General features: G+C 38.4%; 1 protein-coding gene across 1 annotated transcript in view; it reads left to right on the top strand.

The window, feature by feature from the left end:
- Window positions 1-3,950: 3,950 nt before the first annotated feature.
- The window catches only part of SLC35F1 (solute carrier family 35 member F1), a 148,522-nt gene continuing 126,284 nt past the window's right edge, over window positions 3,951-26,188 (top strand). Inside the window, exons 1-2 of the mRNA XM_036768254.1 lie at window positions 3,951-4,076; window positions 15,160-15,319. Coding sequence (XP_036624149.1) covers window positions 3,951-4,076; window positions 15,160-15,319 — 286 coding nt within the window. The remainder of the gene's footprint in view (window positions 4,077-15,159; window positions 15,320-26,188) is intronic.

Here is a 26,188-nt window from a genome sequence, read left to right as displayed (position 1 = left end):
TTCTTGCTGTTTCTCAAACACAGCACTCCATCTCCCATCTCCACACTTTATATTGGTTGTACCCATGCCTTAAATTCAGTCCTTTGTTTCATTCAAAACTGCACTGAAGGACCATGAACTATATGAAACCTTTCCTGATGTCTCCTAGGTGTGTGTACCCACCTGCTTCCTAAAAAAATTTACCTTGTACTTCTTTTATATAGTTTTATATAATAATTCATATGCGTCTTCCCCCCCCCCCACTTGTAGACTATAAGCTGTTTGAGGGCAGAGACTATTTGATGGGGGAGGGAGGGTTGTATCCCCAGAACCTAGTACAGTGCCTGGAACATAATAAATGCTTGTAGATTGTTGTTGAGTTATCTCAGTTGTGTCTGACCCTTTGGGACCCCATTTTGAGATTTTCTTGGCAAAGATACTAGAATGGTTTGCTCATTTTACAGATGAAGAAACTGAGGCAAACAAGGTTAAGTGACTTGCCCGTGGTCACACAACTAGCACATGTTTGAGGCTGGATTTGAACTCAGGAATATGGGTCTTCCTGATTCCAAGTGGATTCCTGATATCCACTGTGCCACCTAGCTTCAACTCCTACCTTTAACACAGTCTAGCTAAGTAATCCTGGACAAGCCAAATTCACATCACAGAATCTCAGAACTTGAAGAGGCAATCCCAAGTAATTCATTTAGTAGATACTTGTGTGAGAGTCATCTATTGGTTCATGCAGGTGGCAACTACTTGACTCTGGTTGATGCATTTTCCTTGAGTTTATGGCCAAAGGTAGGTAGTGTTGTATTAACAAAGATGATAGCATACCATCAGCAGACATTCATAGGGAGTATTTAAGCCCTTACTCTAAGTAAAAGGAAAGCCAGAAATCCTTTCTATCCTACTCCTAATGGGAAGTCATCCAGGTGCTGCATGGACCTCTTCAGAGTGGGGAAACTCACTACTTCTGTTGCAATTTGGGATGCTGGGAACCCTCATGACACAGTTTGAGGTTGCTGGGAACCCCAAAATGCAAGGGTACAGGGGGTATACCTCAAAAGACTTCAACCCTTCAAGTCTTCTTTCAGTCAAAATAGCAAGGTTTATTTGTGCTGCCAATAGGAGTCAGTGAAGATTCCTGGTGAATCTTCTAATTTGATGGGGGTAAAATTGGAACTTATATACAAGAAAAGACTGTGAGGTCTGGATGGGATTAAGGAGTGGTAAATAGGTTGGGGGGGCCCAGGGGCTACAGAGAAAGGGTCCAGATGAGATTAAGGAGTGGTAAATGGCCTGGGGTGGGCCAGGTGCAGGCAATGAAAGGAGTTAATCTGTAAGAGAGCTACAGTGAAAGGGCAATTAAAAGGATTATAGAGTATCTAGGTAGTGTCTAGGACAGATGCCTCAGGTGAAATGCCAATGTGGGAAAGTTTCAGGGGCTGAGTTCCTTTCAGAGACATGGTCTTTTCTGGATCCACCATGGATAATAGAAAAACATGCTGAAAACACAAAGCATTTTACTATTATAAGCTAGTATTATTTATACCCATGCCCTGAAAAAAAAAGAGGTCATTTTTGGCCCTAATAGTGTTATGAATGAAAGGAAAAGAAGGATATTTTTATCACCTACCTCACAAGGTTGTTGTGTTGTTGGAAGGGAAATGACTTTGCAAAGGGTAAATGCTATATAAATATTAATTTTATAACAATTATTATTTGTATTATTGTTTGGAGCCATTGGCTTTCCTTGATTCTTTTGCTTGAAAGTAAAGGCTTAAATACTTAAATACTCCCTACAAATGTCTTCTTATGGTTACCTATCATCCTTGTTTACAACGAACTACCTACCTATGGCCACAAACTCAAGAAGCATATGGTCAGCCAAAGAGTCAGTTAGTCACCACCTGCATGAACCATTGGAGCTTTCTTCTTTCACAAAACCTTAAACCCAGTTCACTCTGAAGCTCAGAGATTGGACCACACAATAGGTCCTTGTCCAAGCTCCACTTAATGGCTGGATTTTGGGCCCTCCTAAGCTTAAAGTGAATGTCAATGGTACCTCTTTCTCTCTTGATTTTTTTTTCCTTTTTTTCTAATTAAAGTGGCCATCCCTTGACTTCTTAAAATGGCCTATTCACTGAATGGGCATTATCTCACTCAAAATGAGTACCTGAAAAGGCCTCAGCCTAAAAGGGACATGGTCTCCCATTGCATGGATCCAGATGGCTCTGGAGGAGAAAGTGAGGCTGGTGACTTTGCACAGCCCTCCCTCACTCAGATCAAAGTCAAGTGCAAGTCATGTCATCATTTCCCTGATGTCATGGTCCTCTTCAAAAATGAAAGACAAACACAACAAATGAATTAACCTATATAAAGAGCTTTGTGAGCCTTAAAGTGTTATATGTAAGTGCTAGCTATCGCCCCAGTTATTGTAATTATCATTATATAACTTCCACCCATCTTCCATTCAGACACTAAAGTGATTAGCACCTTAAGGTACAATCATGTTACCACCACCTCTCCGCCCAACTCAATAAACTCCAGTGGCCTTCTCTTGCCTCTAGGAGCAAATACAAAATGCTTGGTTTGACATTCAAAGCCCTTCATAACCTAGTCACTGGGTGAATAGAGTGTTGGATTTAAAGTCAAAAAGACTTATCTTTGTGAGTTCAAATCTGGCCTGTAGCTAGGTACTAGCTGTGTGACCCTGGACATAATCTCATTTGCCTCAGTTTCCTCATCTGGAAAATGAGCTAGAGAAAAAAATGTCAAACCATTCTAGTATCTCTGCCAAGAAAACTTCAAATGGGGTCACAAAGAGTTTGACACAACTGAACAATGACAACCCATGTGACCTTGGGGAAATGACCTAGCCTCCTCCTGTCTTCCAGTCTTCTTATACCTTACCCCAACACTATGATCTTGTTCCTCAAATTAGACTCCTGTCTCTTGTCTCTTGGCATTTTCTCTGGCTATTCCCCATGCCTGGAATGCTCTCCCTCCTCACCTCTAATTATGGACCTCCTTGCCTTCCTTTAAGTTCCAACTAAAATCCTATATTTTACAGGAAACCTTTCCCAACCCCCTTAATTCCCATGACTTTCCTCTTTAAATTGTTTCCTGTATTTCCTGCATATTGTTCACTTTCCATATATTTGCTTGCATGTTGTCTCCTCTGTTAGGTTGTGAGCTCATTGAGGGCAAGGACTGCCTTTTGCCTCTTTTTGTACCCCTAGCACTTAGCACAGTGCCTGGTAACGTGTTGGTGTTCAGTCATCCATTCATGTCTGACTCTTCTTGACGTTGTGGACCATGGCATGCCAATACCATCCTTGGGGTTTTCTTGGCAAAGATAGTGGAGTGGTTTGCCATTTCCTTCTCCAGCCTGGTACACAATAGGTGCTTAATAAATGTTTATTGATTGAGCACTGAATTCCAAAGAAGAGCAAAGGATGACCTCAAGGAACTATCACGTGGCAAGAGGTTATGGTTACCTAACAGGTGGAGAGCCAGGGCATTCCACTGGTACCCTTCTGATATCAGGAAAATTGGAGAATGAAGGGACCTACAAAATTCAAGAGATCCCAAGATCCACTGGAGTTTTTGAGGGTGCCAGGGTAGAAACGCAAACTAAATTACAGCAAGCCAAAAAGAGAGTTGTTTTTTTTAAAAGATTCACTTCTTCAAAATAGCCCAGAGTGCCTTTTCAGGGTTATTCTGTATGAAAGGTTTAGTACCGTTGTTTTGGGTATAGAGGTAGGGCAGACAAGTGATCCTGTTTCCCCTTCACTCCCACCATAGCCCCACCTCTTCAAAGATGGGTGTTCATTTGGCAGTGATTCAGCTGTGAATTTCCTACAGTTCAGCTGCCACTACCTAAGGTCCAGGAAGCTTGGGAGCCAAGGGCTCTTTGCATGGTCTGGCTGGCAGCTAGTCAGACTTTTTCATTCTCATAATGAAAGATGAGCAGCAGCAACAGTAGCAGGGCACGGCTTGCGCTCCATCACTTGGAACTGGAACAGGCCCAAAATGTGGAGCTGGCCACTGAGAAGCAGCAGCCGTGTGGACGTGCTGACATAAAGCATAAGGTTGGTCTCCTATTATTATCACTACAGTCGATCCCTCCAAGGCAAAGTGGTTCAGAAGAGTAGGGGATAGAGAATGGAGGAGGGGTTTGGCTTATTGCGTGAAATGTAGTCTTAACCATTTCTTTTGTCACCTGCTGCCCTGGGTGCATAGTGGGTCATGGATTTGGGGCTTTAACTTGAATGTGCAGGGAATGAGAGGTGCTTACGTAGAATGCTGTTGGAAATGCTGTTTGGAGGTTTAGTGTTTTGTCCCACAGTTATTTGAATGTGTTCATTAAAATATAGTAGAACAGAATCTGTACAAAGCAGCAGAAATTACTGCCCCATAGAGTTAGTTTTATATTTTAGATTATGGGGTCATAGATACAGAGTTAGAAGGGACCTTAAAGGCTAAGTTCAACCCCCTCATTTTACAGATAAGAAAGTGAGGCACAAAAAGCTTAAATGATTTGCTAATGACACATAGCCAATATTTATCTAAGATGGGATTTGAACCTAGTTTTCCTGACTCTAAGTCCTGACTTCCTCTAATGGTGAAATAATAATAGTCAGGTGATATACTAGATAGAGCATGAAACATGGAATCAGGAAGATCTGAATTTGAATCCTGTCTCAGACACCTAGTAGCTGTGTGACCCCAGCTAAGTCACCTAATCTGTGGGCCTCAATTTCTCCAGTAATAGCAACTCCTTCATATGTTGTGAGGATCAACTGATACAAAAAGGGCTTTACAAACCTTAAAGGGCTATGCAAATGCTAACTATTAGTATTGGTAGTGGAATGGTGACAGAAGTCTTAGGGATTCTTTAAACCAGATGTTCTTAAGCATTTTTTGTGTGTCATAGAACCCTTTTTATCCTTGGTAAAAACTATATACTCTTCAGAATAAGGCTTTTAACTGCATAAAGTAAAATATATAGGATTACAAAGGAAACCAATCATATTGAAATATAGCTATCAAAATTTTTTTTAAGTTCACAGAGCTCAGCTAAGGACTCTGCTTTAAAGTCATTTTGCATAGTAAGAAGAATATCTTCTATAAGGGAAAATAAGTCTGTACTATGCAATGAAAGGGTCCTTTATAAACACTCACACAGAGGCCCTGCATTTTCCATCACCATCCTAAGGCTGTCATAATCGTACTTCCAGAAAACAAGATTGATTTCTTTGTAAACCAGTGATGTTAATAAATCTTTTCCTTTGTGGGCCATTTTCCAAAGGAATGGAAGAAACCCTGTCATGAAACATCACACTTCATTGATTGAGTTCTGGGGTTAGATGCCTCTTCGGCAGCCACTTGGGAAGTAGTCTGAGCAAGGATACTCAAAGCTGGCATTCCCTGAGCTGTTTCTGAGCAACCCTGGGAATCACAGCCTTGAAAGAATAAATGAAACAGTCTTGGCATCCGAAAGCCAACCGGGGTTTGTTTGTTTTTTTCTTCTACTCTGAGTCATGGAACTTGATGGAATGATGAAATGAAGTTGAGGATTGCCCAGAGAGCAATAGAGAGGCGCGTGGTGGACATGAGCTGGCTGTGACACATTACAAACAAAGAATTATCCTGGAGAAGGGGAGCAAAAGAGGGCAACAAATGTGTGAATAAAAAAGAAGATGGACTAGTAACATAGTAAGAGCAACAGATAACTCATACACAGCTCACATTTTCCATAGCAAGGCTGAAAGGAGTTAAGGGAAGTCCCCAGGTTGTTGGGTCAATGCCTATGTCAAACTTATGAGAAGACATAGATGATATTCACCCAGAGATGGACAGGTGTGGCTGGGTTGCATTCTATATTCACTAGACAGAGTACCTATGTTAATGAGATCCATTTTGAAGGATGAATAATTCATTCACTCAAAAACCACTATATTGAATGAATGCTAACTTTAAAGAGCTTCCTGCTGGGGATTGAAAAGGGTAAAATGAAGGATAAACAATGAAGAGATACTTGCAAGCCATGAGGGATAGTGCAGGATATTGCAGAAGATCCTTTATTCAATTTCATTTAAACACATTTATTAAATGCTTACCATGTGCAGTTACTGTATTAAAGATACAAAGAAAAAAGTCCCTACCTTCCAGGAGCTTGCATTCTATTTTAAGCAAAATATCAGGTACTGTAACAACAATGCTACTTGCTGCTAATGTGGCTGTGTGAAGCCAATAACACCAGCACACAGGAGGGCTACTAGCACTGGTTCTTTGATCTGCTTTTCTAAGGAAAGCAACTTTAAGGGGTTAATGATCTTACTTTAATTAAAGATACATATACTGTTCATTTGGTTCAGGGGGAAAAGTCCTCTTTAGAACTTTAGAGCAAATACAAAAAGAAATTACAAGCAGAAATTATATAAACAGAGCAAAATAACACAAATCAGCAGACAGGCTACTAGCTGTTTGTCCAAGACATCACATACATAGTTAACAGAGAGAGAAACACCAACATCTGGGTTTTCAAAGGTGGGGCTCCAACGGCTACCCAGAGTCTCATCTGGTCAAATCACATGACGTTCTTCCAGTGAGTGAGCCCCCAAAGTAAAACCTCTCCTCCCACAGTTCTGAGAGTTCTCGATTCTCAATTCCCGATTCTGAGTTCAATGGCTATCCTCTGGGTATATATACCCTTTTTCAGGGACCAAGGGCTTCACACCTCTTATGAACTAATTAGCAAAAGGGTATGGGCCTTCCTACAAACAAAGGCAAGACTCAATCAAAGGCACTTGATTGCCTTAGTGCTGAGAAGCACTCCAAAAGAAAAAACAACAGAAAGGCCCACTTTGCTTGCCATTACAGGTACATAGTGGATACATGACAAATATTGACTCCTTTGTTCCCTTGACCTGAATTTTACAAGCATATTGTGCCCAGAGAACCTAGAAGCATCAAGGAAGAAATCTTAAACTATGCCATGTATAGTACACTAAACTTGAGTGATAGACAAATAAATTTAAAACTTTTGGTGTCACTTTTAAAAGATCTTCTAGAATTGTGTTTGATTCAATTCTAGAATCTCTATTCAAATATGCTGGAATTAAAAGGAACTTCATACACCCTTCCCTTCCATTTTATCTGAAAGATTTAACAGGGGGAGGGGGGGGGGTAAGACTATGCTTTCTTCAATGTAATTCAATTTAACAAGCACTTATTAAGAACCTACTATGTCCAGTGCTGGGTGGCACGGTGGAAGGAGCACCAAGACCTGAGTCAGGAAAACCTGAGTTTCAGTCCAGCCTCAGATACTTACTAGCTGTGTGACCCTGGACAAGTCATTTAACCCTGTTTGCCTCAGTTTCTTCATCTGTAAAATGATCTGGAGAATGAAATGACAAACCACTCTAGTATCTTTGCCAATAATACTCCCAAATGGGGTCACCAAGAATTGGACAAGATTGAAACTGTCCAACAATAACAACAGTATCCAGTGTACTATGCAAGGTGCCAGGGATTCAAAAATTAAATAATATATAGTCCCTGCCCTCACAGAGCTTATCATCTAAAGGAGTAAAGGAGAACAAAGCAAGTATATCAATAATCATATGAAATTAAATAAGCTACTCAAGACAACTTATAAGCAGATAACCCATAATGAAATACTCTGCTCTCAACAGAAAAGTGGGGGACTACAGATGCAAAATGTAGCAAATTCTGTCAGTTGGTTTTGCTTAAATGTTTTTTCCTTGTTGGAAGGGAAAGTACAGCGGTAAAGGGATAAATGAGGAATGAACTTGGCATGAAAACAGAAGGCAATACTAAAAACTTTTTAATTAAAAGTAAAATCAGCATCTAAGAGAGATGATATCAGAGTACTGACAAGACAAATTACTTCCAGACAGAAAGACAAGAAAATTCAATTCAAAGAGTGGTAGGAGAAGAAAAATGGGAAAAAAAGAAATTTACATGGTAATATATTTAAAAGGAATAGCAAATTGTAAATAATAGATTTGCAGTTTCATGTGCAATCATCTTTTTTTTTACTATACTATGTTATGGAAATGCTTATTTTATTCCATAAATTAAAAATAAATAAAAATTCCTAATGATAACAAGATAAAGTGTTAGGCACTGGAAATACACGGCTAAAATAAGACATAGCCAGTAGCTTCAAGGAGTTTACAGTCTAGAAGGAAGGAGAAGACAAAGCCATACGTGAAAATGATGAAATTCCTTTTTTTCTTTCTCTGAACACTGTCTCATTTGAGCACCTAGATATGATGTGAAGAATTAGAAACCACCGTTTGCCATCTGGAGTTGGGCAGGGCACGAAATAGGGAGAAGGAAATGCTGTTCCTCTTTATGAATAGATGGCTTGTTGTCACTGGACTTTACTCACCTAAACCCACCAAAATTCCCTTTATTTATCCTGACTGGAACTTCAGTCTTGGTGAGTAGTCTCTGTCATGACACCTTTCTTTATGTATTCTTGGTACAGGACTATCATTCTCTACAAAGCATTTGAAAGGAGAATACCATCAAGCTTAACTATTGAACAGCTCTGGAATGCTGAAAGCAGACTCTGAGGCATAGTTCATTTAGAAGTTGGGGGAAGAAATAAGCTGACAACTACTTTGTGACTTGGCACTTAGATGTGTTCTGTTCCTCAGGGATTCTATATTTGGCTAGACAGCAAGGTATTGAGGCAGATGAGGAAGAAAAGCTCTGAGAATAGCACATTGAATTTTCCTATGCTATCTTATATCTCAAAAAAAAAAGAGGTAATTTAACATGCATATGGAAAAGGGCATTTTCCCCAATTTTTAATAATGAAAGAGAGACCAAAGAAGTACTTTCAAATGCACATTAAAGGTTATTTGCCTGCACAGAAAAGATGAAGCGTGTTGCTAGGCAACAAAGTCACCCAGACAATGGTGGTCCATGAAGGGTAGGAGAGTTGCATGAGTCTTTCAGAATAGATTCTTGTCATAACAGGAACCAGGCTGACAAGCTCCTTTCAGACATGTGGCCATGATAGGAAATGACAGGCAGGTTTTTCTTACTCTACAAGAGAAAGTAAACAGTTGATGGATTGATAGATGTAGAAAAACATGATTTTTTGAATGATATGCAGTCCATATTCTACATGGTTAATTATTTTTATAAATTCAGAGAACTTGGGTTTATTGCAGCAAATAGTTTCCCCACTTCTCAAACTTGGTTTTGATGATGGAACATGATGGCCTGGTAGAAGCAACTGATTTTTAAGTATACTAGAAAACTTTTATGAGCTTAGGGTATTACTGATCTGTTTCTCTAGCTTCTCCAGAACTAAAGCCTCTAAAATAGAATTTTTCGATAAATTTGGCAATGGTGTATATTTGTCATTTTGAGCCCAGTATATCTCAAATGCACAGATTTATCCTTTAAGACAGGGAGCATATTCATCAAACCCATGAGATTATAATATACCCTGATTATTTTTGGAGAAATGTTAGCAAAAAAATACCAGAATGCCACAAAACTTCCTTTTTATTAAAAATTTGATTTTAATACAAAAATATTCAAATGCATATACAAAGCAAAAATAAAGAAAAGAGACAAAAAGGATTTATGCCTTTACACTATTTATTTCAAATCAATTCAAGAAATATTACACATCTCCTAAGTACAGGGCACTGTATTCGGTCCTGTGGCTACAAAGACAAAAACAGAATAATGTCTGCCTTTAGGGAACTATTTTAAACTCTGCTTCTTGCAGAGGCCAAAGCCTTTGGAGTCAAAAAGGGGGAAAAAGACGATCCCCTGCCACACTGTACCCAGCTGAGTCTGACACTTTTCCCCCTAGTTTACTTTCCCTTGATGTCTACATTCCTGTAGACCCTACACTGCTTGTTTCTATAGCCCCAGACAGGCAAATGCATCACATGGCAGAAGTCACTTTTTCTAAGGAATATAAAATATGCCAAGCATTCCATAGATATATCCTCTTAATCATGATATATAATTCACAGAGCCAAAGGGAACCTATATTCAAAGATAAAAACTCAGAAAGAGTTTCAAGAGCAACTTGAAGTGGCACAAATAGAGTTCTGGGACTAAAATCAAGAAGGCCTGAGTTCAAATCTAGCCTCAGATGCTTATTAAAATGTGTGACCCTGGGAAAGTCACTTAACCTCTGCTTTCTTCAGTTTCCTCAACTGTAAATTGAGGATAATATTTTATTTCTACCTATTTTCCTTCTTTCTACCTTTTTTCCTTCCTTACTCCCTTCTTTCCTTCCTCCTTTCCTTCCTCCACCTAGATTTGCTATATTAGAGTGCCTTCCCAACTCTCACTTGCTCTACAACCATAAGAATTAACTCTGCTACTGCAGAATTGTGTTGGCCAGCTTCATATTACTGGTGACCATCTGCCACAGAAACCAACCTTTTAATATCGGCTGATAGTTATTATAAGTAATAATGTGCGTAATACTATCACAGCCATGGCTGTAAATGTGAAGTGACTTACTGGCATCCTGAAATCAAAGACCAATGAGAAGAACATATTTGAAGCAACTAATACTTATAGAGTTTTATTCAATGTGTACTTTTGGAACTTCACAGTAGACAATAACATGTGTATGGATAGATATAGATCCCAAGATCATTTCTATCTGAACTCCACAGAAAAAGATGAGAATGAAATGACTATGTTAAAGCTCTCAAAATATAGACATAATAAAAGAAATAAAAACCATGTCTGAACAGGAAGAAATATAAATTATTCCTACCATCCTGCATACTAGCAGAACAGACCCTCAGATACTTTTTCTATCTTCTACTGAAGATAGGCTTATATCTCAATGCTTTGTTTCAATTACAAAAATCAATCATTTTATAATGTTGAAGTCGTAGTATAAATTGTCCTGCATCAGTTCGTACAACTCTTTCCATATATCTTTGAAATCATCTATTTCCTTGGATAATTTTGAAGGCTTATATAAATTGATTCAGAATGAAATGAGCAGAACCAGGAGAACAATTTATACAATAACAACAACCACTGAAAACAAACAACTTTGAAAGCAGTAAGAACACCAATCAGTTCAATGACCCTCCATGATTGGTAATAAGCATGCTGTCTCTACCCAACTGAGAGATGATAGATTTAGGATGAAAAATCAGATAGACAGAAAGAGAGGAAGGAAGGAAAGGAAGGAAGGAAGGAAGGAAGGAAGGAAGGAAGGAAGGAAGGAAGGAAGGAAGGAAGGAAGGAAGGAAGGAAAGAAGGAAGGAAGGAAGGAAGGAAGGAAGAACATGGCCAATGAGAGAATTTGTTTCCTTGACTATGCATATTTTTAAGAGGAATTTGTTTTTCTTTTTCCCCAATGGGGTGGGGTAGAAAGAAGAAAAAATAGATTTATGTTCATTTTAAAAATTAATTCTTTTACTTGCCTGTTCAGTAGTTCAAAGAACATTATACATAAGAGAATAGTAGGATAGTGACTTTTCCTAGTACTATTTCTAACTTAACTCCATTGGAAAAGATGGAAAGAATGAGATTCTCAACAAAAATAACTGGTACTAACTTGGTATCCTTATCAGTCCCAAGAAACTGTGGTTCAGAGCAGATAAATGATTTGCCCATGGTCCCACAATTAGTAAATGTTAGAGGAGATATTCAAACTTAGGTCCCCTTAACTTAAGGCCAGCACTCCATCCACTACACCAGGCTTCCATCAGACCAGAATTCCAAAGGGTCGTTGCCCAGAGCCAGCACCTGCACACTCCTTTCTCCCTCCCTCTCTTGTCTCTATATATATGGTCACATGTACCCCAGGCATAAACAATAACTGTGTTCCAACTCTGTCCATCAGTTCCTTTGGTTCCAACTTGTGGGATGAAGGGTCCATGAGAATATTCTTAGCCTGGGGCAGGAGTAACATTCAAAAACAAGTAGGAGAATAACAGAGCCCATTACACATGGTGATGAGAGAAACAAAAGGTTCTTGGAAGAGTAGCTGATACTTGTGGTTCATTCATCATGACCATAGCTGGGCATCAGGCCCTTCAAAGTTGTAGTGCCAGATCTTGAGGTTGGTCACAGCAGTATTCTGTTTATGAAATTATAATTTTTTTCTCAATGTCAGTTGTCCGAAGTAGCATGGCACTAATTGCTAAATAGTTGTCAAATAGAGAATTCCTTCATCTTCCAATTAATACATCAACAAACACTTAGCAAGTTCTTACTATGTGCCTGGCAGGATTGTGCCAGGAATACAAAGTGGAAACAGTTTCTGCCCTCAGGGAGCTTATATTACAACCCTGTAAGGTAAGTGCTATAATGATTACCATTTTACAGTTAAGGAAACTGAGGCAGGCAGTAGTTAAATGACTTGTCCAGGGTCACACAGCCAGCAAGTGTCTGAGGGTGGATTTGAACTGAGCCCCAGTGCACTATCCACTCTGCCACTTAGCTGTCTGTAGGTGTCAGAGATGGGATTCAAAACCAACTTTTTCTAACTAATAGGTTTAGTGCCTATTTCTTGCAAAGTACCACTTTTCTAAGATAGAACCAGTGTGTAAAGGCAGCCTATAGTATGTTGTAGCCAGAGAGCTACCATAAATGCCCTCTCTTGACTTCCTGACATTGCCCCACCCCTGTTGCCCAGAAGTAATTGGTTCCCTTCTATAATATTTGCGTGATGGGATTCACAAATTTGGCATGATTTGTAGATGAGTTACTAGTCTCCATTTGCTGTTGCAGCTCCTTTGCTGAAGGTAACAAGGCCTAGTCCTAGATGGCCATGATGAATCCTGTGTTTATTTAAAGACTTTAGAATACAATATGAAATATAGAAACCACCACTAGGCCTGGCAGAAAGAGCATTTCTATGGTTTGAAGTAGAGTCCATTTTGGAGGAGACATGGCAAAAGTCTCACATAACTCATGCGCATGGTCTTTTGCCTGATGGCAGAAGATGAGAATATCATTAAAATTTGCTATCATGAACAGCAAGGGGCAGCTAGGTGGGTCAGTGGATAGGGCACTGGCCCTGGAGTAGGGAAGACCTGAGTTCAAATCTGGCTTTAGACACTTACTAGCTATGTGACCCTGGGCAAGTCACTTAACTTCTGTTTGCCTTAATCCACTGAAGAAGGAAATGGCAAACCACTCCACCAGTATCTTTGCCAAGAAAATCCCATGGACAATATTGGAGAGTTTTGGTCCTCAGGGTCACAAAGAATCAGACATAACCGTTTGTCCATCAACAACATCTATCTTCACACTTTAGTTTTAACATTGTTTCAATGCATTGGCCAGATACCATCTTTCACTAATCTTCAGCTCCTCTCTTGTAGCTTATAAGGACCTTGTAGATGCAACTTTGTATAAAAGTTGGCTCCATAGAACTTTCCCAAGCCAACTTAGAACAGTGGATCATGGGATCATAGCTTTAGAACTGTAAGAGATTTGAGGAGTTATCTAGTCCAACTCCCTCATTTTACAGATAGGAAAAATGAGGCCCAGGAAGGTTAAGGTTCTTGCACAATATTACACAGGCAGAAATTAGAAGTAGGATTTGAACCCAGATCCAATTCCAGAGTCAGTTTTCTTTCCATTGTAAAATGATATTTCCATTTCCATTGGAAATGGTTAGTGGTTTTGGCCAATGGCTTGAGGAAGATGCCAATAAAGGATGTAGTACTGAAGCTCCCCTCCCTCCCCTGCAACTTCTTGGGCATAAAGCATAGGACAGCTTTAGCTCACAGATTGTGCTGTAGGATCATAGATATAGTTCTGGAAGGGAACTAAGAGTATAGGTAGTCTAATCCTTTCATTTCACAGATAAGAACACTGAAGCCCAGAGATATATGCCCAAAATCACAGAGATAATAATTAGAAGAACTGGAATTCAAACCCAGGTCTTCTTAATCCAAATCCAGCATTCTGCTCTCTGTAGAATTATATTCAGCCCAATATTGTAGCCTATCAAAATGCTGGCTGTCATCTAGTGTGTTAGCTATCCCTCTCCCCTTTGTACCATCTGTAAATGTGATAAAAATGTTATCTATGCTTTTTTCAAGACTTCAATAAAAATGTTAAACATGGATCCTTGGGGGATTTCAATGAAGCCCTTCTTCTAAGCTGACATTGCACCATGAAGGAATACTCTTAAAGTCCAGTCGTTCGACCAGTCCTAAATCCATCTGATAACAGTGTAATCTAGCCCACGTAATGCCATCTTTTCCATGAGAATAGGATGAGATACTTATCAAACGCTTTCCTAAAATCTAGGCAGACTAGATCTACAATATTCCCCTGATCTAACAGTTTAATAATATGCTCCCACTAAAAGGAAGAGCCACTCAGTAAAGGTACATTGCCTCAAAAGTCAATCCAGAAGAAGTGAAGTGACTAGTCTAAGATCACACAGTTAATCAATTGCAAGACTGGAGGTAGATCCCAGAATCTTTCATTAACGAATGACTCCAGTTATCCCTTCACAGTTTGATATATCACGGGTGGGCATAAGAAATTAAAAAGGAATTTTGGGGGGAGTTTTGTGGAAACCACAGACAATTCCCAAAGGCCAGCAAATGACACAGAAAAGGTTTAGAAACTCAGAAATGCATAAAATATATGTGTAGTATTCTATAATATCAACATATTTTATCTTTTAATACCTCTTAATCCTTTAATACCACCTTTAATCTTTTCAAATACCTTAATATCTTTTAATACACAGATTTCTCCAGATAGTGAGGGCGGCATGTTCCTACCCCCACAATAGAGAAGGGATAACTATAGTTGAATTGATGTGGGAAGGGAATGGTACAATTTTCTAAGACAACAGAGGGCAGAATTCAATTAATTCCACAAATCTTTATGTAGTATTCACTATGAACAAGTCTCTAAAAATTTAGGATTTGGGGTAATGGTAAATAGAAGGTGAAAATTAATTATTCTCAAGGTCTAGATAGCAAGTGCTCCAGATTTATTTCAGAGAGATCCTACAGAATAGGGATTAATGAGTGTTATTTTGGATCTGCCACTAATCTAATTACCATACTGCCTATATTTCCTCATTACTTTCTTTGAAGACTTCAAAACGTGTATCAGATATTATTGCCACATTAATCCTCATTGTGCCTTTGATTACAGAGTTTGATAAGACAGCAAAAGGTGTCAGATCTCACAGATGGTAAAAGTAAGACAAGTCTAACTTATGGAGTCTGCAGCAGATTTGGGATGGGAACTCCAGGTCTCCTGACTGTAAATGCAGTGCTCCACTCCAAATTTCCTGCAGAGAATCAGTCAGGGGGTATTGCATGCAGGGGACCCAGTCACTCCCACTAACATTGTCCTAAACCAAGTTTTAGCCTTCAGTGGGTCAAAATTTGTATGATCATCAATTTGCTCAGAGCATGTGAGTCAGAATACCAAATAGCCTTGCTGTATGTAGACCTCCCTTCCAACCCTCCACCATCTCCTTAGGCTTCAAACGTAGAATGGCAAGTGTCTGAGGTAGAATTTGAGCCCATTACTTTTTGAACTCCATCTACTATTATACACTGCCTCTAAATGTGAACCCACACCCAAATAGGCATATGAAGCCTAGATCCTTAAATTAAAAATAACATACTCTACCAACTAAACTATCTAGTATAAATAGGGCTAGGAATAGAGATAATAGGGTTAGGGCCTGGGACTATGATTTCATTTGTATAGGGAGTGGCTAAATCAGTAAAAATCCCTGGGAGTTCAGTTGACTAAGAAGCAGGAGAACTGAATTATTGACCTGGTTCTGCTATTTACTAACTACATCACCTTGAGTGAGGATCTTGCCTTCTCTCAGTCTCAGTTTTCCCATTTGTAAAATGAAGGAATTGAATTAGATGATTTCTAAGGCCCCTTCCAGCTCTGACATTCTATGATTCTTTGGTTCTAAATTACAAGGTCAGCTGGTCTCTTTATAAAGAGCTACTTCAATGAGATATACACAGTGTCTGTAGCCCTACATCCCTTTCATTGGTTCTAATCACTATCCAGAAACCCAGGAACTTATGACTACAAGTCCAGTATTATTTGAGTGGTCACTCTGCTAAGCTCCCCAAAACACTTTGAGGGTGTCGTGGAGACTTACCCTCTTTATGTTCACACATGTGAAGATTAGACATGGGTACCTCATCATAGTGCAGTAGAAGAGATCCATGCCATTAGAGTGGATGTCATTTTCATATATATTCTTTGATTTCCACTCTGGCTGACTGCTGGCAAAGAACATATCATCTCTTTTAACCAGGTGACAAACTTGTGTGGTCTGGCTAGCCCTTAGTTAATAACCCTACTTTGCCAGTATCCTCAAGAGAAGTGTTTCTTAGATTTACAACTGCATAGGGCTTTCTGAAGTTGTAATGGAAGCCTGGATGCAGCAAGTACTGCCTGAAGATACTATAAATGGCTCTAAAGAACACAAAACATTGATAATAATAATAGCTAACATGTACATACCTCTTTACAATTCTCACCTAGGCAGCTAAGTGATAGAGTGCTTAGAATGTTGGACTTGGAATAAGGTCAACCTAAGTAAAAAATCCTGCCTCAGATACTACTTGTGTGACTGTGGCAAGTCACTGAGCCTCTCTTTGCCTCAATTTCCTCGTCTATAAAATGGGGAAAATACCTGCTTCACAGGGTTGTCAAGAGGTTCAGATGAGGTAAGTGTGAAATGCTTTGCAGAGCTTAAAATGTTATATAAATGCTAACTACCATTATTATTTATATGTCATCTGAGGTTTTCTACCTGTATGATTCAGACGATTGTGTGTCCTCGTCCCACATTTCAGACTTGCTAACTGTGCTGTCATGGACAAGACTCTTGACCTCTCTGAGCCTATCAGCACAGTATAGATAATAATGCCTACAAAGTATCCCTGCCTCAAGGGGCTGATGTGAGAATCAAGTGAGAGACAGTATGTAAAGCAGGGTATTACAGTGGCAAGAACATTGGAGGTAGAATCAAAAGTCATTTGTCCTTCAGTTGCGTCCAACTCTTTGTGACCCCATTTGGCATTTTCTTGGCAAAAATAGAGGAGTGGTTTGCCATTTCCTTCTCCAACTCATTCTGCAAATGAGGAAACTGAGGCAAACAATGTTAAGTGACTTGCTCAGGGTTACTCAGCTAGTAATTATCTGAGGCCAGATTTGAACTCAGGAAGATGAATCTATCCACCCTATCCCCTTTATCCACTATGCCATTTAGCTGCAATAGAATCAAAAGACTTGAGTATAAATTCTGGCTATAAAACTTTACTACCTGCATGATTCCTATACAAGTCACTTAAACTCTCTGGTCCTCAGTTTCCTCACCTGTAAAAACATGACTATTAGACTTAATGACTTGTATCTTTTCTGCTTTAAATCTATGATTCTGCTATAAAGTACTTTGTAAACATTAAAGCACTACATAGAAGTAAAGGTCTTTAATTATTTAATTAATTTTATTCAATTATTTGATTATTATGTTATAATTAAATTTAATTAATTTTTAATTAAGTGATGATTATTATTAATTTGACCTAACATTAATAAGTACTGAGGATGCCAGAGCATACATCAGGAAAGTGCTTTAATTTAGCTTCCTGCAGAAGGGGTTCTACCTAAGATCAGACCTTACTGGTAATTCACCATTTTAAGGCTAATGCTTATTCTGTTAACTCGAACTTTCTTTTCCTTCTCCAGATAAAGCCTATTTAATCACACAAATGTGTATACTCTGATCTCAGACAAAGGACACTCCAGTAGTAGCAGGTGCTATTATTCTTCTCTTCATTGCTGTGATGTCCGGTTTTTAGTGAGGCTAATTGTCAGTAAAGGTGCTGTGAGAAGAAAAGGCTTCATGGCTTATTTTGTTAAAGGTGCTAGAGAAATTGATTGCATTATTCTTAGCAGATCTGACCTTTGGCATTCTTTTCTTTGGTGTTTGGTGGCTTGAGATAGACCAGCAGGTCTGTGAAACATACAGGAGGGGCAGAGGAGCAGATCAGCCTTCCCTTTTCCCAAGGCCTCTGGTACATGACAATGCCAATCCATCTTGCCAGCCCTCTGTGTTGGACATGACCCATGTGTGTCCCAGAACAGATGCACTGGTGACAGGGCTCAGGGTCAGCCCTCAGGAGATCAGCCTGGCACCTTCTGTCATGTTGTCTTTTGAATTCACTCAGTGAGAGGCATGAGTCCTGAGGCAAAGTTGTTGCAGATGCAGCTTTTATATCATGTGGCATTGGTTGATACACAGCTCTTTGTGGGGGAGATAAAAGTCACAAAGCTGACGTGTTCATCTGTTAATGTGTGGAGATATCAGGGCCAATTACAGGGAACTGCCAAGAGACAAATGGGGTCACTTCTCACGTAAATGGAAGAGAAGGGAAATGGTTTTGTCATTAAAAAGACTAAGTGCAACTTTCTCTCAGCAAATGTATCTAAGAGAGATCATTGGATTGTAGACTTAGAGCTGGAAAGAATCTTGGGGTCCACCTAATGCAGCCACCTCATTTTACTGATGGCCAGTGACTTGCCCAAGGTCATACAGGTAAACGTAACAAAGGCAGGATTCTAAGAATTCTAGAAAAGCCAGAGGGTTCTCTAAAGTAAGTGAATGCTATTCTGTTTCTCCTACTGTCAGCCCTAAGTAGGGATTGGTAGCAAAACATGGGACCATGGACTGAGCCTAAATCTTCCATAGGCTGAAGCCTCCATGGCTGAGAAATAAGGGATAAAGAGTTCCTTTTCCCTTTTTTGATTTCTTTGGCATACAGAACTAGTAGTGGTATTGCTCAGATAGTTCCGAATTGTTCTGCAGAATGGTGGGACCAGTTCACATCTCTACCAACAATGCATCAGTGTCCCTATTTTTCTATATTCCTTCTAGCAGTTGTCCTTTTTCTTTTCTGTCATGTTAGCCAATGTTTGATAGGTGTGAGGTAGTATCTCAGAATTGTTTTAACTTGTATTTCTCAATTAGCTGCAAAACCAAGATACTAGGACCCTGGGACTCCGGGATTCCTGCTTTCTTGGCCTTTTGAAAAATACAAATTTGGCATGGTGGCTAGAAAACAGTGACTCGCTTAAGCTCTCCCCCGAATCCCTCCAAACATCTGTATTTCTCAGGCCATGGAAGAGCTCAAAAAGGATTTGGAAGAGCAAGTAAGAGAAGTAGAGGAAAAATAGGGAAGAGAAATGAGAGTGATGCAAGTCAACGACTTGCTAAAGGAGACCCAAAAAAATACTGAAGAAAATAATACTTTAACTTGCATTTCTCTAATCAGTAATGAATTACAGCATTTTTAATGTAACTATTGATAGCTTTGATTTCTTCTTCTGAAAACTGTCTGTTCATGTCTTTTGACCATTTATCAATTGGGAGATGGCTCATATTTTTAGAAATTTGACTCAGTTTCCAAGAAATCAGTCCTTAATCGGAGAAACTTGCTGTAAAAATCCCCCTTCCCCTGTTTCCTTCTTTTCTTTGGCTGCATTAGCTTTGTTTGTGCAAAAACTTTTTAATTTCATTTAATCAAAATGATACATTTTACTTCCCATGATCTTATCTATCTCTCATTTGGTCATAAACTCTTCCCTTATCTATGCATCTGACAGATAAAATTTTTCATGCTCTCCCAATTTACTTGTGATATTCCCCTCTTTATCTAAATAATTTATCCACCTTGACCTTATTTTTTGCATATAATGTGCTATTGTTGGTCTATGGCTAGCTTCAGCCTAACTGCTTTCCAGTTTTCCAGTGATTTTTCATAATGGTGAGTTCTTGCCCCAAAAGCTTGGATCTTCATGCCTATCAATCATTAGATTACTATGGTCAATTACTTCTGTGTATTATGTACCTAAACTGTTCCACTGATCCACCACCCTATTTCTTAGCCAGTACCGAATTGTGTTGATGATTACCCCTTCGTAATACAGTTTCAGATCTGGTACTGCTAGGACACCTTCCTTCACATTTTTTTTTCCACTGATCACCGTGTTCTTCAGTCTAGATGAATTTTGTCATTATTTTTTCTAGTTCTATAAAATAACTATTTTTAGTTTGATTAGTATGCACTGAATAAGTAAATTAATTTAGGTAAAATTGTCATTTAAATTTTTTTTATTTACTTCATTCTGAACTTAAAAAATAAAATAAGCATTTCCATAACAATAGAATGGGAAAAAAGCAAGATAATTGTACTTGAAACTGCACATCTATTATGTACAACTTGTTATTCCTTTTAAAGATAAAACTTATCATGTAAATTTTTTTTTACTTTTTTTCTTCTCTCCTCTCCCTGATACCCTAGAGATGGCTACTATTAGACAGAAGTGTGTGTGTGTGTGTGTGTGTGTGTGTGTGTGTGTGTGTGTGTGTGTGTAAAACCATTCTATATATACTTCTCTTTATAGTTCTTTCTTTGGATGCAGATAGCATCTTCATACATCCTTTATAGTTAACTTGAATGGTTGTAATAGTCAAAATGACTTAGTCACTCAAAGTTTTTCTTAAAACAGTATTGTTGCTATATACAATATTCTCTTGATCTGCTCATTTCTCTCTTCATTATTTCATGCAAGTCTATCCATATTTTTCTAAGATCATGGAGACCATCATTTCTTGTACTACAGTAGTATTCCATCACAGTCATATGCCACAACTTATTCAGCCACTCTCCAATTGATGGGCATCCCCAGGATTTCCAGTTCTTTGCCACCACAAAAAGAGCTACTATAAATATCTTAATATTTGAAAATTATTATTTTTATTATATTGGCTCAGTCTACATTTCTCTAGTTGTTTAGATCTGTCTTTATTTGTATGAAAAGCATTTTGTAACTGTTAGCATAGTACCTGGATTTGTCTTGGCAGGTACACTGCCAGGTATTTTATAATGTCTGAAATTGTTTTAAATAGAATTTTTCTCGTATCTCTTCCTGCTGTGTTTTGTTGGTAATATATAGAAATGCTGATGATTTGTGCTTTATTTTATATACTGCAACTTTGCTAAAGTTTTAACTTTTAAAACTTTTTTTCAGTTGATTCTCTAGGGTGCTCTAAATATACCATCATATCATCTGCAAAAGAGTGATAGTTTTGTTTTCTCATTGCCTATTCTTATTTCTTCTTCTTGTCTTATTGATACAGCTAGCATTTCTAGAATATTAAATAATAGTGGTGATAATGGACATCCTTGTTTTGCCTCTTATCTTATTGGGAAGGCTTCTAGTTTATCCTCATTACAGATAATTCTAGCTCTTGGTTTTAGATAAATGCTACTTATTATTTTAAGAAAAGTTGCATTTATTTCTGTGCTTTCTAGTGTTTTTAAAGGAATGGATATTGTATTTTGTCAAAAGCTTTTTCTGCACCTATTGAGATAGTCATATCATTTTTGCTATTTTTGTTATTGATATGGTCAATTAACCTTATTGTTTTCCCAGTACTGAACCAGCCTTTTCCAGGCCATGTGTACAAAATATTCAGGTGGTTCTTACAGATAATCTCTATTTAAAAAGATTCCCATTGTCTACCAAATAAAGTCCAAATTCCATAGCCTGATATTCAAGGCCCTGTGGAATCTGAATCTGACCTACCTTTCCTGCCTTACCTTTTAATGCCTCCCATCTGCTCTTAAAAATATCTTTCATCTACCTAGTCATTTGTATATTTTCTCCCCCATTAGAATGGGAGTTCTTTAATGTCAGTGACTGGTTTTAGCCTTTTTGTGTGTCTCCGGTGCTTAGTTTAGTATGTAAAAAAAAATACTTAGTAAATGCTTGTTGATAGTGTGATGATGATGGTGGTAGGCTGTCAAAACCATCTTCCTAAGGCTCCATCACTCTTGAGATCAAAAACTTCAATGGCTCTTCATTTTCTTTAGGACAAAATACTAACCATCCAGTCTAGTATTTAAAGCTATCCACAACTGAATTCTAACCTATCTTTCTAGACTAATTTTACATTACTCCTCTTTGCATACTCTACATTCCAGTCACCCAAAGTCAGCATTTTATTCGATCATCCGTCTCTTCATCTTTGGACAGTCCTGCCTAGCACAGTTCCTGGCACATAGTAGGCACTTAATAAAATTTGTTTGTTTTGTTGATTAGTTAGTCAATTTAAACCAAATGATGAGCTTAAGGGTTTTTTTCTATTTCTTGTTTTTTTCTGAATTGCAAGTTAAAAATATTTTTAACTGAGCTCAAGTTTTGATGTGATACTTTAGGTGCCAGCATATACTTACAAAGATATCCTCAAACAACTAACTATATTGGACAGATATGTCTGTTAAAAGTGGGATCATACAAAGACATAAAATTTTTAAAGCCATAGTAGATGTCCAAAGCTTCTTTGAGGCTGTTATTGATGGTGGTTGCCTTATTCTTGTAAGTAGAACCATTCTTTTGTACTTTCATTCTTTCCAAGAAGATCAAATGAGTTTTCTGAACAAAGCATTAAGCACTGAAAATCACCTTAAGTGAGTAGTCACCATCTCAAGAACTATTTTTGGTAAGAGGTGTCCTATAACATCCTCCCTATCCATAGTTCTGGGCCCAAACAAAGCATTTAACAACTGAAATTCCATTTTCCTATGCAGGATTTTGGTTATCCTAAAGAGTTGTGGTCTTTCTCATTCATGTTTTATACAACTTGGAAATATATTCAGCTAGCAAGTTGACCTCTAGCACATGGGCCTTACACATAGAAGGCAGCTAATAAACATTTGTTAACTTGGAAGGAGGGTGGGACTGAGGGTGCTTTTGGCCCTAGAAGGCACAATAATTATATTAACTTCACATCAGAAATATGAGCCCATGAAATGCTCTGGAGGAATATAGCATAAAAAGCTGCTATATAAAATTTTACACATTCACCTCCTGACATGGGGCTAGCATACAGAAATCCAGAAAAGGAAGACAATTTTCACAGATTTCAGCTAAGTGAATTTGTGTTAAAGAGGAGTTTTTAACATGAAGCTTATAGGTTTAAAAGTTAAGAAATGTTTCTTGTCAAATCAAAATGATTATTAATGTTCATGGCTCATGAAAGGCTCTGGTGGTTTAAGGGCTTCACATTTTGAGCTAGAATAATTTACTTCTTTCTCCTCTTGCAAGGACTATCCACCTAGAAGCAGTGAAATAAACCCACTATTAAGTCATTTGCCTTGTATGTAATTAAGCTCCCCACATTCTCCATTTTCGTGATATATTTGTCTTAAAATAAATGGCTATCGGAATCCCACAATTAAAACTCCTTTTTAGGTGGGCACCTTTCCACAGTGACATTAGCACTGCCTCTTTCTCCTTTAGGTACTAATTTGCCTTCCACTGATATGTTGCGACATTGCTTTCCAATTGGTAAGAATCACGTGCCCTTCTCGTATCCTTGCTATTCACCTTCCAGAAAACTGCCAATGAACTCTGACTCGCAACTTTATTTTAAGGAATCAAATTCTACCAAAAGTATGCCTTCCCATCTCTAAGCAAACAGCAAGACTTGTCAAGGTACTGTAGACCATGGGCAACAGTGTCTAAATACAATGCCTTAATACATATGGGACATCAATGCAAATCATAGCCCATCTAAAACTTAGTAGACGAGACTCAGAAGAGTTGAATGATTTGCCCAGGGTCACACAGATAATAAGTGTAAGAAATAGGATTTGAATCCAATACTTCCTGCAGGTTCCAAGTTCAATCTTCAATCCACTGTGCCATTGCCTCTTTCAGAACAGATACAGATATATTATATATAATATGCATAAATGAATGAGTATGCATGTTCATATATTATATATTCATTCATTTGTCACATTGCCTTTTTCAAAATATATATCATATGTATGTATATGTTATACATATAAACACACGTATATATGCCACACTGACCTTCCAAGACATATATATGTGTGTGTATATTGTAATAAATGCATGTATAGTGTAATACACATATGTACAGATACGCATACACACACAATTTGGTCCAAAGATGTGGTGTAGAAAACTTCTGGTGAGAAAACTGTCCCCTTACATAAATTGCCAACTTTAACAGACTGAGAAAGATCAGTGACTTATCCAAGGTCATATAACTAGTTGGTATCAGCACTTGGGTCCTTTCTGGCCCAGCACTTTACTCAGACCATGTTGTTTCTCATAGGAAATACCACTATCAATCAATAAAACATTTATAAAGTACTTACTGTGTTTCAGATACTGTTCTACTTGGGAAATTAGGCTAGAATAATTATTGTATTTTTAACTGCCTTGTGACATCTTGTTTAGAGTTAGTATTATCCAGATGTGTTTTATAATATGTAGTTGATAGCCCCATGTTTTCCTCCAATTCAATAAATAGATTCTTAGAGCATAATGTACAGTGTTAATCACAGGACTACTGTGTCATATTTAATATTTTTGTAAATAAACTTTCCAGTCATAAGCATTGTCTATATATACTCCACATTCCCTTCAACTCTGGTCTCACTCAAACTACTGGGTTCAACATGGATATTTTGGATGATAAACATCTCAGTTGGCTCAAGCCTTGATCTTTGCTGGAAAGGGGCAGAGAATCTCAAACTTCATCTGAACATAGTGTCCACCTTACTAGAAGAAAAGATAGAGAATATACATTTTTAAAGTAACGCATTTAATCAGAACTGAAATGCTTAGCAATGGGATAGGAAAGACAACCTTTACACATACACTCCCAAATGACTTGTAGGGAAAACCTAGGAAGCAATGCCTTTTCAATGTGGTATGGGCACAGAAGTTGTTTTAGGTACCAGCAGATATTTATGAACAACTAAATGTGTTAACATAAGTGCTTGCTAAAAGCAGCATCATCCAAAGGCACTATTTTTTTTTCCATTTTTGTGATCTGGTCAAACTGGGGTTGGCCAGCTTCACTCTTGTCAACACTTGGATCCTTTCAGTGATGGAGAACTTGCTTCCTCTTGAGACACCCTATTCTACTTTTGGCCAGCCTAATCATTAGGAAATTTCTTCGTATATCGCACTGAAATCAACCCCTCTGAAACTTCCACTTACTACTCTTAGCTCATGTTCTGGGAACAAATTGGCCAATCCATCTTCCAAATGATAGCAGCTCCTTCACTTGCCGGAAGAGAATCCATTCTATCTCTTCAAGTCTTCTCCATGTCAAACATCCCCAGTTCATTCAGTTGATCTTCACAGGACATGGTTTTAAGTCCAGTCACCGTTCTCATTCCTGTCCTCTGAACATGGTTCAGAGTTTCATCATTGTAGAGGGCCAGCTCTGAGAAAGTCCATTCTGGGATAAGATACAGGCCAGAGCCCTGTTCTTGCCCTTGGGCTGATAATTCGGCATGTGGGCTCTCCATCCCCCACCTTGGCATGCACATGCTGCTCAGGATGAAGGCTCTTCAAGCCTCCTTGGTATACACATGTAGTCTCCAAAACCCCCATGGTACACACATGCTAAATACCACTTGTGGGCTATTAACACAATATTGTTTACAGGCAAAAGGGGAACAAAAGCATGAGCAAGTCAGGCATTATGCAAATGCCTCGCACGTGGATTTGTTGATTCTGCTTGCCTAAAAGGTATATAAGCCCTGTCCCTCAGTTTAATAAATGGAGCTGTTCTTTACTCTTCCACCTGGCCCGTGTTTTGTGTTTTTCTTTTCACTCTCTGCGGCATTCAGCCATCTCCATCCAGCACCACAGCCACTGGCGGCACATCATACTTCCTAAAATGTGATATCCAGAAGTAAACACAATACTCCACATACAATCCAACCAGGGCAGAGTACGGTGGGCTGTGATAATCCCCCTTGCTGAATATTATTCTTTCCATCGACCTTAGATGACATTCATTTGTAGAGCTGCCATACTTTACTATGGCCTTTTTACTATGAACCATTGTCAAGTCGAATCTGTCCCCCACACTGTACTTGTACAGTCTACTTTCTGAGCCAAAATGTAGAATTTTACAGTCATCCCCATTATATTTAATCTTGTTAGATTTGTTTGTTTTATCCTATCACGATCTTGTGGGATCCTGATTCTGACATCCAATAAGTTGACTGTCTGTCCAAGTTTTCTGTCATCTATGCCATTATCCAGGTCTTTGGTAAAAATGTTGAGCACTAAGTGA

This window comes from Trichosurus vulpecula, chromosome 7, assembly GCF_011100635.1.
Source record: "Trichosurus vulpecula isolate mTriVul1 chromosome 7, mTriVul1.pri, whole genome shotgun sequence".
Taxonomy (NCBI): Eukaryota; Metazoa; Chordata; class Mammalia; order Diprotodontia; family Phalangeridae; genus Trichosurus; species Trichosurus vulpecula.
Note: the sequence above shows the minus strand (reverse complement) of the source record. Positions and strands in the feature narration are given on the sequence as shown.